Genomic DNA, 12,472 nt, shown 5'->3' on the forward strand with positions numbered 1-12,472 from the left:
AGATAAAACATATCCTATGGTGGCTCAGATGGTAAAGAGTCTACTCGGGTAGAGACCCCTGGGTTGGGAAGATCCCCTGGAGAAGGAAATGGCAACCCACTCTAGTATTCTTGCCTGGAGAATCCCATGGACAAGAGGAGCCTATAGTTCATGGGGTTGCAAAGAATCAGACACAACTGAGCGACCAAGCATGCGTAGTATAGTTAGTATACTGCTGCTGCTGCTGCTAAGTCACTTCAGTCGTGTCTGACTCCGTGCGACCCCGTAGACGGCAGCCCATCAGGCTCCCCCGTCCCTGAGATTCTCCAGGCAAGGACACTGGAGTGGGTTGCCATTTCCTTCTCCAATGCAGGAAAGTGAGAAGTGAAAGTGAAGCCACTCAGTCATGCTCGACCCTCAGCGACCCCATGGGCTGCAGCCTTCCAGGCTCCTCCGTCCATGGGATTTTCCAGACAAGAATACTGGAGTATAGCTATTCCATAAACCTAAAAAAATCTGTCCTATAAATGCTACATTCAGTGTAAATGCTCTGACAGATCTCATCAATTTGTTGTAAGGAGTCTGTGGCTAGAACTCCTATTCAATATCATACAAGATATCATACAAGATGGCCAGTATAATCGTGAAAGTCGCTCAGTCATGTCCAACTCTTTGTGATCCCATGGAAATTCTCCAGGCAAGAATACTGAAGTGGGTAGCCTCTCCTTCTCCAGGGGATCTTCCAAACCCAGGGACTGAACCCAGGTCTCACACATTGCAGGCAGATTCTTTACCAGCTGAGCCACAAGGGAAGCCCCGCCATTGTAATAAGTGAAGAAAACAAATAAAAGGCATACAGGTTAGAAAGAAAGAAAGAAAACTGTGTTTTTTTTGAAGACAACATGACTGTTTATTAATCTACAAAAAGCTTCCTAGAACTAAGAAGTGAGTTTAACAGGGTTGTAAGATACAAGGCCAATATACAAAAGTCAATCATATTTCCATATTCAGTGACATACAATTAACATTTGAAATTTTAAAAATACAATTTATAGTAGCTTCCTCTCTCCATAAAGTACAGATCTTGCATACAAAACTTATGTGTAGGATCTGTGTGCTGAAAACTGCAAACCACTGTTGAAAGAAATAAAAAAAGATGTAAATAAATGGAAAGATATGTTTATGGGTTGGAAAACTCAATATTGTGAAGATGTCAGTTCTCCCCAATTCGAATCATAGAGTCAATCACCTTCACTCAAAAATCACAGCAGGTTTGTTTTTTTTTTTAAAGAAATTGGCAAGTGGATTCTAAAATGTATGCGGAAAAGAAACTGAAAGGGACTAAAAAAAGAACAATAATTGGAGAAATTACATCACCCAATTTCAAGACTTAGGAAGCTACAGAAATCAAGACTGTGATGTTAGCAAAAGGATAGACACAGGCCAATGGAGCCAGCAGAGTCCAGAAATAAAGTGGCACAAATATTATCAACTGACCTGACAAAGAAACAAAGATAATTCAATGGAGAAAGAACAGTCTTTTTAACAAATGGTGCTGGAATAATTAAACATTTATATGCAAAGACCAAATACTTCAACACATACCTCATACTTAAACACACACAAAAAGGCTCATAAGCATAAATTTAAAAAGTGAAACTGTGAAACATCTAGAAGAAATGTTTCCCTTTTTATTTATTCAGTTCAGTTCAGTTGATCAGTCGTGTCTGACTCTTTGCGACCCCATGGACTGCAGCACACCAGGCTTCCATGTCCATCACCAACTCCTGGAGCTTGCTCAAACTTACGTCCATCAAGGCGGTGATGCCATCCAACCATCTCATCCTCTGTCGACCCCTTCTCCTCCTGTCCTCAATCTTTCGCAGCGTCAGGGTCTTTTCCAATGAGTCAATTCTTCGCATCAGGTGGCCAAAGTATTGGAATTTCAGCTTCAGCATCAGTCCTTCCAATGAATATTCAGGACTGATTTCCTTTAGGATTGACTGGTTGGATCTCCTTGCAGTCCAAGAGACTCTCAAGAATCTTCTTCAACATCACCGTTCAAAAGCATCAATTCTTCAGTGCTCAGCTTTCTTTATAATTCAAGTCTCACATTCATGCATGACTACTGGAAAAACTATACCTTTGACTAGATGGACCTTTGTTGGCAAAATAATGTGTCTGCTTTTTAATATGCTGTCTAGGTTGGTCATAGCTTTTCTTCCAAGGAGCAAGTGTCTTTTAATTTCATGGCTGCAGTCACCATTTGCAGTGATTTTGGAGACCAAAAAAATGAAGTCTCTCACTGTTTCCATTGTTTCCCCATATATTTGCCATGAAGAGAAGGGACTGGATTTATTCGTTAAGTTTTATTTTAATTGGATAACTGCTTTACAATGTTGTGCTGGCTTCTGTCATACAATAATATGAATCAGTCATAAGTATATACACATATATATCCCCTCCCTCTTGAAACTTCCCTCCTCACTCCTGGCACCATTTCTTAAAAATAAGTTTCCTCCTTTTATTTTGTTGAAAAAAAAAATGTATAGTTTTTTAAAATTCTAGATACCCTGAAACAACGATTAAGGAATCATGATGTCTGGCTCTAGCCTATGGCAAGAGCAGGAGGCTTTCATTCTCTGTCTAAAAATACAGCTCACATTATTTACTGCTCAAAAAAGGAAGTTAGATTTAATACTTTCAAGGTCAACCTTAAATAACCCATCCGCTGGGTTGGATCAGAAGACTCCTGGAGTGTGTGCCTTGGAGCTTCCCCACCTTGAAGGGCCCCAGCAACAGTCATAACATTAGACCCAGAGGGTGGCCTTTTATGGAAGGAGCCGTCAGCTGCAGCAGCTCTCCTCGAAATCTTTCCAGCTAAGACCGTTTCTACTGGGCAGCAGAGTAGATAAATTCTGGGGCCCCAAACATTTACAAACAACAAGAGAGGCTGAGAAGATCTGGAGTTCTTTGGAGGAAGAAAAGAAAATACAAGCACATTCAGAGATGCCAGTGGTTTGATACCAGACCACTGGAATAAAGCGAGTCACACGAATTTTAGGGGGTTTCTCGCTACATCTAAACGTTATATGTACAATGTACTGCAGCCTATTAAGTGTACAGTAGCATTATGTCTAAAAACCAGCATACACGCCTTCGTTTAGAAATACTTTATTGCTAAAAAATGCTAACCATCATCAATAACTCAGGGTTGCCACGATTTGTTTAAAAAAAAAAACCACAATAAAGCGAGGTAAGCCTGCAAGACAAGAAGAAATAAAGTAAAAGTCACTGTGCTTCTTCTGGTTGAAGGAGGCCGGCCTCCATCTCTTTATCAGCAGAATGTGAACTTGGCCTCTCAATTTAGGTCTAAAGTATGGATCTTTCCCTTCACCCAACCTTGCTAAATACGGCCTTCTCGGGTGTTCCAGGGGCTATGACTCCATGCTTCCGATGCCGGGTATAGGTTTGATCCTTGGTCGGGGAGGTTTGCTGCATGTCACACAGTGCGGCCAAACAGACAAAACGGAAAGCCTTGCCAAACCCTTTTGCGCTTTGTTTTGAACCTGGGGGTTTGAGAGTCGGCTGAGAACTTCATACCTGCAGGGTATGGAGGAGGTCTGATGATTTGAGAAAACCAGTCCATTTTATCTATTCAGAGAAATTCTCTTTTTTACCCACTAGGACTCTAGAGCCAGTCTAACAGGGCCTATCCCAACCATGTGCAGCTAAACTGGGCAACTGACTTATCCTCTCTGGGCCTCAGTCTCCTCATATATTAAATGGGAATAGTCCTCATACCTGCCTCCTGAGGGTTTTGTGAGGGGTGCATAAGGTAAGGTTGCATGGCATTGCGAACACTGCCTGCCACATTGCCAGAGATTATTGTCCAATACTATCATCACCTGAATTCCATATACCAGCCTGTCACACAAATACCTCGTGGGACTATAGTTGATGACATTTTATATTCCATAGTTTTGACCCGTGCCGTTGACATGGCCCCAGTGGAATCGTGTTTCTCTATAAATCCTAAGGAAATCAAGGGCCTAGGTCTCAGTCTCCTCTTTATTTGTATGTGGGTACAGTTCATAAATACACTCACCAATTTTTTTCCTCCCCATCCAAAACTCCCTTATACCTTGAACCCTACCCAAGCCCTTGGTTAGAGAGACTCGCGTTCCTGTTGAGGAGGGGAGGGGTGGGTGGTCCTCCTTGTCACTCCGGCTTCTTGTTGGGTCTCCCTCCGTCCACTGAAGTGCGGGCCCTCAAAGGGCCTCTGAAGCTTGGGGATGTTGAGCACCATGACTCTGCCAGGGGGGCCCCAGTCCTTGAGTGATTGCGTGGCTGGCTCCGTTCCGTGCCAGGCTTGGGATTCAGATGCCAGGGGGCAGTGGTTAGGGTCACGTGCCCTGTCTGTGCCTGAGGCTGAGCCGGTGCAGCCGCAGTGGGCAGGGAATCTGCAGTGGAGTCCCGGGCCTGCTCAGGCGGCCTGGAGAGTCCCGCCGGGGCGCCGTTCCCAGCCAGCGCCGGCCCTGCTCTCAGAGAGGCAATGTCTGAGGCCTGGCCCCTCAGGGTCCAGCCCTCCGGGCCCTTCCCAGGCCCTTAGTCAGGCCTGTGCGGGGAGGGCAGCCTCCCTTCTCCTGGCTCCTCCAGACATCGTCCGGCATGGCTGACACTTTGGGTCCTTGGCTCTGTCAGAGGGCGTAGCACCCCAGCGTCTCTGTCTCAGCCAGGTGCCAAGCCTTGCCATCCTCCTGGTAGGGCATGGAGAGCCCGGGAGGGCAGGGGGCACCCTCTTCGGGGATGGGGTGTGGGGGCTCTGGGGGGGCGGGGGGGTCTCCGGGGCCCCGGGCCCCCCCCAGGACCGGCCCGTTGTAGATGTAGATGTTGCCGGTAACGGTCACAGAGCCGCCGGTGACGTGAATGCCATTGGTGCCTGTGGGGAGGGAGGCAGAGTGGGGGGGCGAGGGGTCAAGGTTGAGGGGGGGTCCCGCGCGCCGCCAGCATGGGCCTCCGGCTTCCCCAGGGCCCCACCTGCCATCTCCCCTTTCTGCCCTGTCCCTCTCCATGCGCTTCGGTTTCCTGAGCTCTGCGCTCATTCCCTGTTTTCTTGGTTTTCAGTCTCGTCCCTTCTCTGCCGTCAGGACACTGGCTGTTGCAGTCTCCTCTTTTCTGCCCGGCTCACACGCTCTCCCCTGCCCACCCTCCCTCCCCGTCCCCTCTTCTCACCAGGGGCCACCTGGCCTTGTTCTGGGGGCTCAGCATCCAGGTCCCTGGCCTGGCTCAGGGGACTCTGCTGTTGGAGCACCTCTTCCTCCAAACCCGGGTTCGCTGGGACGCCGGCCGAGGCCAGGGCCAAGTCTCCAGGGGCAGGCAGAAGTGGCTTTACCAGGTCAGGAACGTGTGTATTGAACCTTGGGGGCTCCCAGTTTCCATCAGCAGGATTCGATTCCTCTCCCTGCAGGACAGAGGCCGAGAACCAGCCAAGGACGGGGGTCTCAGACTCCATCTTTCTTTAATTCCCACCCCAACCCCATGCCTAGGCAGCTCCACGCCCTCACCAAGCTTCCTGCCTCAGGACCTTTGCACTTGACGTTCACTCTTCCTGGAGCACTTTCCCTGCTACATCCTGACGTCTGGCCCTCTTTTCTTCAGCTCTCTGCTCAAATATCAGCTGACCACAGAGGCTCTCTGTCCACTCTAAGATAGTATACCCTCATTGCTTGCCACTGTTCCCCCCCCGCCTGCCCACCCCACCATGCTTTATTTAGCAGTTGGGCTCAGTTGCTTCAGTCGTGTCTGACTCTTTGCGACCCCATGGACTGTAGCCCACCAGGCTCTGTCCACGGGATTCTCCAAGCAAGAATACTGGAGTGGGTTGCCATTTCCTTCTCTATATTTAACAGTTGTCACCACCTAATACATAGAAGACTAACTTTATCCTTGCTCCACTGGTATGAAACTCTGGGAGGGTAGAGACTGCTTTGTTCACTGCTATTTCCATAGTGCCTGGCACACAGTGTGCTCAATAAATTATTAGTTGAATGATTAAATGGATGTTGAAGCTGCAGATTCTTTTCCTGCCTGCCCCCCACCCTTGTTCACCTGTCCCCTGCCCCTCCTTGCTGCCTCCCTAGCCTCCCCATTACCTCTGGGTGCCTCTTGAGCAGGGATCCTGGAATAGAAAATGAAACGGCAGGCCTCAGACCCGCAGGCTTTTCCCTCCACACCCCACCCCACAGTATGGCACTGCCCACTCTGGGCTCCCAGAATGATCAGTCTGTCATTACCCTTATCTCCAGCCTCAGAATGAAGGGACTGGATTAATGTGATGTCTGTGTTGGGGACAAGTGCTGGGTGTCTTGAGGGTGTAAAGGGGCAGAAGTGTTGGCCCTGAGGGAGCTGAATATTCTCTCCAGCCCCCTACCCCACCTGGATGGGCACAGTCCCAGGCAGACATCCCTGCCAGCCTCTGAGTCTTTCCTACCTAGCTTTCTGCAGAGAGAGGGGTGGCTCTTCCAGGTGTAGATGAAGACGGTGGTGAGGAGCAGGAACGAGACCAGAGGCAGCAGGATGGCCAGCACGAGCATCGTTCCTGGAGGACAGCAGACAGGACGAGGCGTGAGGGACCGAGGAGAGCAGTGGGTGGATGGGGCAATTAGGGAGCAGCTCTCCAGTTCTCAGGCCACCCAGATAGGAAATGGGGCGCAGGCTTCCCCTCCTGCTACTGCTCAGTCCTGTCGGACTCTTTCCAACCCAGGCTCCTCCGTCCATGGGATTTTCCAGGCAAGAATATTGGAGGGGGTTGCCATTCCCTCCTCCAGGGGATCTTCCTGACCCAGGGATGGAGTCTTTTACGTCTCCTGCATTGGCAGGCAGATTCTTTACCACTTGTGCCACCTGGGAAGTTCTTTCCCCTGTAGACCCACTGCAGTTCCTAAAGGAGGAGCTGGAGAAACTTCCCTTGGGTTACAGAGAAGGGGCGTAGAGCCTGACGTGAGTCGGGGGGACACCCCCCACCCCCACCGAGAACCAGGAGAACCAGGAGAGACTCTGCCTCGGATGGAGATGTTTGGGGCGAGTGTGGTTGGCCACCGGCACAAGGGCAGCCCTGTGAGGGTGAGGACAGGCACTTGGGCTGGAAATGGGAGTGGGAGGCAGTAAAGGGAGGGTGGGCTTGGGGTTGTGAGCAGACATGGCTGCGGGGTAAAGCCATGTTTCTGCAGATTTGGCTATCTGACAGCAAGATATACAGCAGTAGGAGCTGAACCTGTCCTTCTATAGCCATGGGAGTGTTTACAGGGGTAAGAGTTGGTGTCCCGGCTGCTGAACTCTGCCTGTGGCTTTCCGGATGAGGGGGGCTGCTGAATCTCCACTGGCTTGCTTGGGGCAGCTCCCAGGAGTGGGAGGGAAGGGGAGGCTGGGCTTCTCAGGTGTCCGTGTACAGCCATGGGCAACCGTTGTCTTCCTGTGGGCCTTGTGCTGCCATTGACAGCATGGAGTCCACTATGCCTGTCACTTTTTCTGTCACCTGCGGACCTGGATGTTTAGACACTGGGAGTTCACCCTTGGTGGTTCATCTAATTCTGTGGCCTAAGTGAGTCCAGAGTAGGAGGTGTGGGGAAGAATTAGACCTGGGTTCCTGCTCAGTTGTGTGTTTTTCATATATAAAATGAGGAGATTAGCTTATGTACTCTCTGAAAGTCAAGCTCTAAATACCAATCTGAGAATTACAGAGCCAAGGACATGAAGACCTATTAGCATCAAAAGATGTGTGCTTCCAACAGGGGAAGGATGAGGGGAAGGGATAGTTCGGGACTTTGGAATGGACACGTACGCACGGCTATATTTAGAATGGATAACCAACAGGGACCTACTGTATAGCACATGGAACTCTGCTCAATGTTATGTGGCAGCCTGGATGGAAGGGGAGTTTGGGGGAGAATGGATATATATATATATATATATATATATATATATATATATATATATAGCTGAGTCCCTCTGCTGTACACCTGAACTATCACAACATTGTTAATCAGCTCTGGTGGTGGTGGTTTAGTTGCTCAGTCGTGTCCGACTCTTTAAGACCCCATGGACTGCAGCCTGCTAGGCTCCTCTGCCCATGGGATTTCCTAGGCAAGAATACTGGAATGGATTGCTATTTCATTCTCCAGGGAATCTTCCCAACCCAGGGATTGAACCCAGGTCTCCTGCATTGCAGGCAGATGCTTTACTAATCGAGCCACCAGGGAAGCCCCGTTAATCAGTTATGGTGGTGGTTTAGTTGCTAAGTCATGTCTGACTTTTTCGACCCCAAGGACTATAGCCAGCTAGGCTCCTCTGTCCATGGGATTCTCCAGGCAAGAATATTGGCGTGGGTTGCCATTTCCTCCTCCAGGGGATCTTCCCGGCCCACAGGTTGAACCCAGGTCTCCTGCATTGCAGGCAGATTCTTTGCCAACTGAGCTACAAGGGAAGCCCTCATCAGCTATACACCAATGCTGCTGCTGCTGCTGCTAAGTCGCTTCAGTCGTGTCCGCTTCTGTGCGACCCCATAGATGGCAGCCCACCAGGCTCCCCCATCCCTGGGATTCTCCAAGCAAGAACACTGGAGTGGGTTGCCGTTTCCTTCTCCAATGCATGAAAGTGAAAAGTGAAAGTGAAGTTGCTCAGTCTCTTAGAGACCCCATGGACTGCAGCCTGCCAGGCTCCTCCATCCATGGGATTATCCAGGCAAGAGTACTAGAGTGGGGTGCGATTGCCTTCTCCACCAATACAAAAGAAAAAAGAGAAAAAGTGCTAATCATTTTTGATACACAGGTAAAAATTAATAATAGAATGTAGGAAAGATTATGCTATAGTTGGATGAAAAATTAAGTTACAAACATTCAAATGACTCCACTTTTAGAAAAAATGTTATTTTTTTCTATTGTGTGGAAAAATTTCTGGGAAGATATATTCAAAAATGTCGAGTGGATATGCCAGCTGATGGTTCTGTAGGTGAAGTTTAGTTTTGTTTATCTGAATTTTCTAATCTTTTACAGTCTGCATTATGGCATGGCTTTTGGAGTAAGAGAGACCTACAACAGGTCTTCATAATACCAACTACCACATGGGTGATCTTGGGCAAGTCACCTAACCTCTCTGGGCATTGGTTTCCTCATCTGTCAGTAAGGATAATAATAGGACTATTTCATAGGATCATTACGAGGTTTAAATGAGTTAGTGAAAGTCAAGTTCACAAAGTGTCTAACGCACTAGCTCTTATTAAATGGAAGCTATGATTATAAATGCTCAGCCATTTTTTAAAATTAAGGAAATAAACTTTCCCTTGATTGATAACAATGATAGTCATTAGAAACATCCTATAATTCTCTATAGGGCTTCCCTGGTAGCTCAGCAGTAAAGAATCCGCCTGCAATGCAGGAGATGCGAGTTTGATCCCTTGGTGGGGAAGATCCCCTGGAAGAAGGCATGGCAACCCACTCCAGTACTCCTGAAGAGTCCCCTGGACAGAGAAGCCTGAGGGCTATGGTCCACAGGAACACGACTGTAGCGGCTAAGCACGAGCATGCCTATTCTTTCAGGCAAGGAAAGCAATAATTCCATAGAAAAGACCAAGAAAGCATCAAATGTGGAATCTTCTCTCTAGTGATGGAAGCTGTAACCTACTATGCTCAGTAAATGGGTTATGGGAAGGAGGCATGTCCAGAATTATGACAGTGATATCAGGTACAGTTATATTTATATCTATATATCTATAGTTGCATCTGTATCTATGTCTCTGTGTAGACGTACTATTGTATGTAACTTTTAAGTTACATGTAGAACATATAACTTAAAAAGTGCATGTATACACATACACGTGTGTAAGTAACCTGGCCCAGGGATACTCCAGTTTTTCTTTGAAGAGCTTCTTGCCTTAACTCTGAGAGGAAAGGGTTCATCATTTTCCCATTTTTTTTAGATGGATGGAATTAAGGCATTTTCCCAGATGCCCTCTCCCCATGCCCCTGGCCCCTCCTCACCTGGCATGTCGGAGGGCTCTTGTGGATTTCTGCAGCTGGTGTCAGATTGGGGGGTGCCCGGGGCTTCCTCCACGAGGCCCTGGTCCTCACACCTGTGGAGGAAAGAACCCAGCTCAGGGGGTCTCCCGGCTGGAAGTGGAGCTGGTCTGTGGAGCTGAGCGTGAGGTGGGCTGTCACTGGCTGGGGCTGGGAGGGCCGGAGGAATGCAGACTGGGCACCCTCACCTGGTGTGGGGCTGGCAGCGGGCGGTGGGAGAGGAGGTGTTCTGGAAGTGTCCAGCTTTACAGGGGACACAGTTGCTGTTAGCCTCCGTGACTTCATCTGGCAGGAGAGAAGCGTGGGGCAGCCAGGGTGAGTGGGCACAGGGGGCTTCTGTCCAGCTGTGGGCTTCTATGACATCTGCTGGACGGCCCCCTACTCACCCACCCTCCCCAGTCTGTACTTTGCAGCATCTTTCCTTCTCTCCCCATTGCCCAGCTTCCTCTCAGTGCTGGGAGGACCTTGAACCCTGCACCGTCCCAACTCCTTTTCTCTGCAGGTTCCATGTGTGAGCCTTTCTCAGGCAGGGAGAAGCATTTTATTACACAGAGAACTAGCCACCTGGGGCATCACCATGGACACAGCACCCTGCACCCATTCAAGAGAGCCTGCCCAGCCTCCTTCCCACCCTCTGCTGCCAGTGACCTCTGACCTTTGAGCTCAGCCTCAGTGCCAGGCGGGCAGTCGGAGAGTGGCTCACAGTGCTCACACTCAGAGTTCCAAAAGACGCAGTACATCCCCGGCTGGCAGTGACACTGGGTCTTGCGGTTGCTAGTGCAAGGCATGAGCTCCACGAAGCCCAGCACTGCAGGGGTGATGAGGGGGGTGCTCAGCACAGGGGCTGCACTCCAGGACGTCCCACCCCTCCGCCCCCACCCTGGAACACCCCACTCACTCTTGTCACAGGGGCGGCACAGCTGGCAGAAGGAGAGATGGTTCCAGTGCTCATTGTACGACTTCTCGGGGCACGTGGCACAGACAGTGTTCTGGAGGCGGCTACATTTGGTGGAGATGTGCGTGCCTAGGTTGTGAGCGGGGCAAGAGAAGGCTCAGGGGACTGGGGTTCCCACGGTGCCCTCTGCTGCTTGCTGCGTGACCCTGGGCCTGTCCCGGTGCCTACATCGGATGGCCGGCCAGTGTCTCTCGCTCTCTGTTTCTGCCAGCTGATTTCCCTAGGAGCTGGTGTCCGGTGTCTATCTGAGGCAGCAAGGTGGGCTAGAGCCCCCTGTACCCCGCCTCCCCATCCCAGACTTCCTCTGGTCCTGGCCTCTTACCCGGGGGGCATCGAGAGCAGCAGAGGCGAAGCTTGGACTCGTAGTACTCCTTTTCCTGGTCTCCGCAGCTTTGGTTCTCTGTGTGGTATGGGAGCCCCTTCAAGAAGAGATGGAATCGGGGGGAGAATTATTCAGGGGTCAGCTGGGAGGAGCAGAGGGACATCAGAGAGGATGGCCCAGACCCCTCTCCCCTAGTCAAGCCCGCCCCGACCTACCTGCATGGGCCCCTCCCTCTCCAGCTGGGGTTGGGCCGCGGCCAGGAGACCCCAGATGCCCAGGATGAGTAACCCCCAGGCCAGGCCGCTGTGGGAGGTGGCCCACGGCAGGCGCATGGCGGCCAGTCAGCCTGCCAGCCGAGCAGAGGGATGGAGGCCTGGGAGGGAGGTGGGAGCCTGGACGTCCTGGCCAGTGGTGGCAGAGCCCAGAGGCTGGGACAGGACTTGACGGACGCGCCCCGGGGGCCGGAACGGCCGGGCCTGGCCTGGCCTCCGGGGCTCCAGCGCCGGGGCTCAGGAAGTGGGAGTGGAGCGGCCGGCGCGGGGCGGGGACAGGGAGCGCTGGAGCCCAGGCGGCCTCTGTCGCAATCGGGAAGAGGAACAGGCTTGGCTGGCCGACGACGTAGGGCGGGAGGGGCGGCCGGGAAAGCACGTGAGGGCAGCAGGGCCGGAACCCGGGCCTCCTCCCTTCTCCTCAGGCCTAATTGGAGAGGAGGACACAGGCCAGGCTGGGCCAGCTGGTGGGAAAGGGGTGGTGGAGCCAGGAGACGGTCCTCAGATGGGCACTAGGGAGCCCGGCTGGGGCAAAGCAGACCCGGGAACAGATAGAGTTCCAGACAGAGCTGTGTCTGGCCAGATCTGAAAACATGGATGGGCTTGGGACTGTCAGACTTGGAGGGTGTGGAGATCCACTGGGAGCCATGGACAGCTAGCCAGACCAGCATCTGGGAACCAGAAGTACCTCTTGGCAGACTTACTGGACTCCTGGGTTACCGCCCTGTCGTGTGAATTTTTAACATAAACTGCAAAAGAGTTGCCCGCCCCCCTGCCCCTCCCCTGAGTCAACCCAACCCACAGAGCAGTGGGCACAGGTCACCTAGGAGACACTCTAGAGGGTACAGCAGCCCCTGCCCTCCCCCCCACCAAC

General features: G+C 51.1%; 1 protein-coding gene across 1 annotated transcript; it reads right to left on the reverse strand.

Annotated features, from left to right (window-relative positions):
* Positions 1-3,137: 3,137 nt before the first annotated feature.
* Positions 3,138-11,954, reverse strand: LTBR (lymphotoxin beta receptor). The gene is made up of 10 exons (XM_069585884.1): positions 11,545-11,954; positions 11,330-11,426; positions 10,951-11,076; positions 10,708-10,860; positions 10,241-10,337; positions 10,017-10,108; positions 6,473-6,580; positions 6,135-6,160; positions 5,215-5,443; positions 3,138-4,921 (listed from the first exon to the last, which is right to left on the reverse strand). Exons 1-10 carry the CDS (start codon positions 11,659-11,661, stop codon positions 4,680-4,682), a joined length of 1,287 nt encoding a protein of 428 aa, XP_069441985.1. The 5' UTR covers positions 11,662-11,954; the 3' UTR covers positions 3,138-4,679.
* Positions 11,955-12,472: the final 518 nt, after the last annotated feature.

The sequence above is a fragment of the Ovis canadensis genome, chromosome 3, assembly GCF_042477335.2.
Source record: "Ovis canadensis isolate MfBH-ARS-UI-01 breed Bighorn chromosome 3, ARS-UI_OviCan_v2, whole genome shotgun sequence".
In the NCBI taxonomy this organism is placed as follows: Eukaryota; Metazoa; Chordata; class Mammalia; order Artiodactyla; family Bovidae; genus Ovis; species Ovis canadensis.

Bases quoted from the DNA above. Each gene is read 5' to 3' on its own strand.
- LTBR (XM_069585884.1), bottom strand. From the start codon at position 11,661: ATGCGCCTGCCGTGGGCCACCTCCCACAGCGGCCTGGCCTGGGGGTTA. The intron at 10,338-10,707 runs GTCAGAGGTCAC...CTCTCCTGCCAG, and splicing joins CACTGAGGCTGAGCTCAAAG to ATGAAGTCACGGAGGCTAAC. The intron at 6,581-10,016 runs GTGAGGAGGGGC...GCTGTCCTCCAG, and splicing joins AGAGCCCTCCGACATGCCAG to GAACGATGCTCGTGCTGGCC.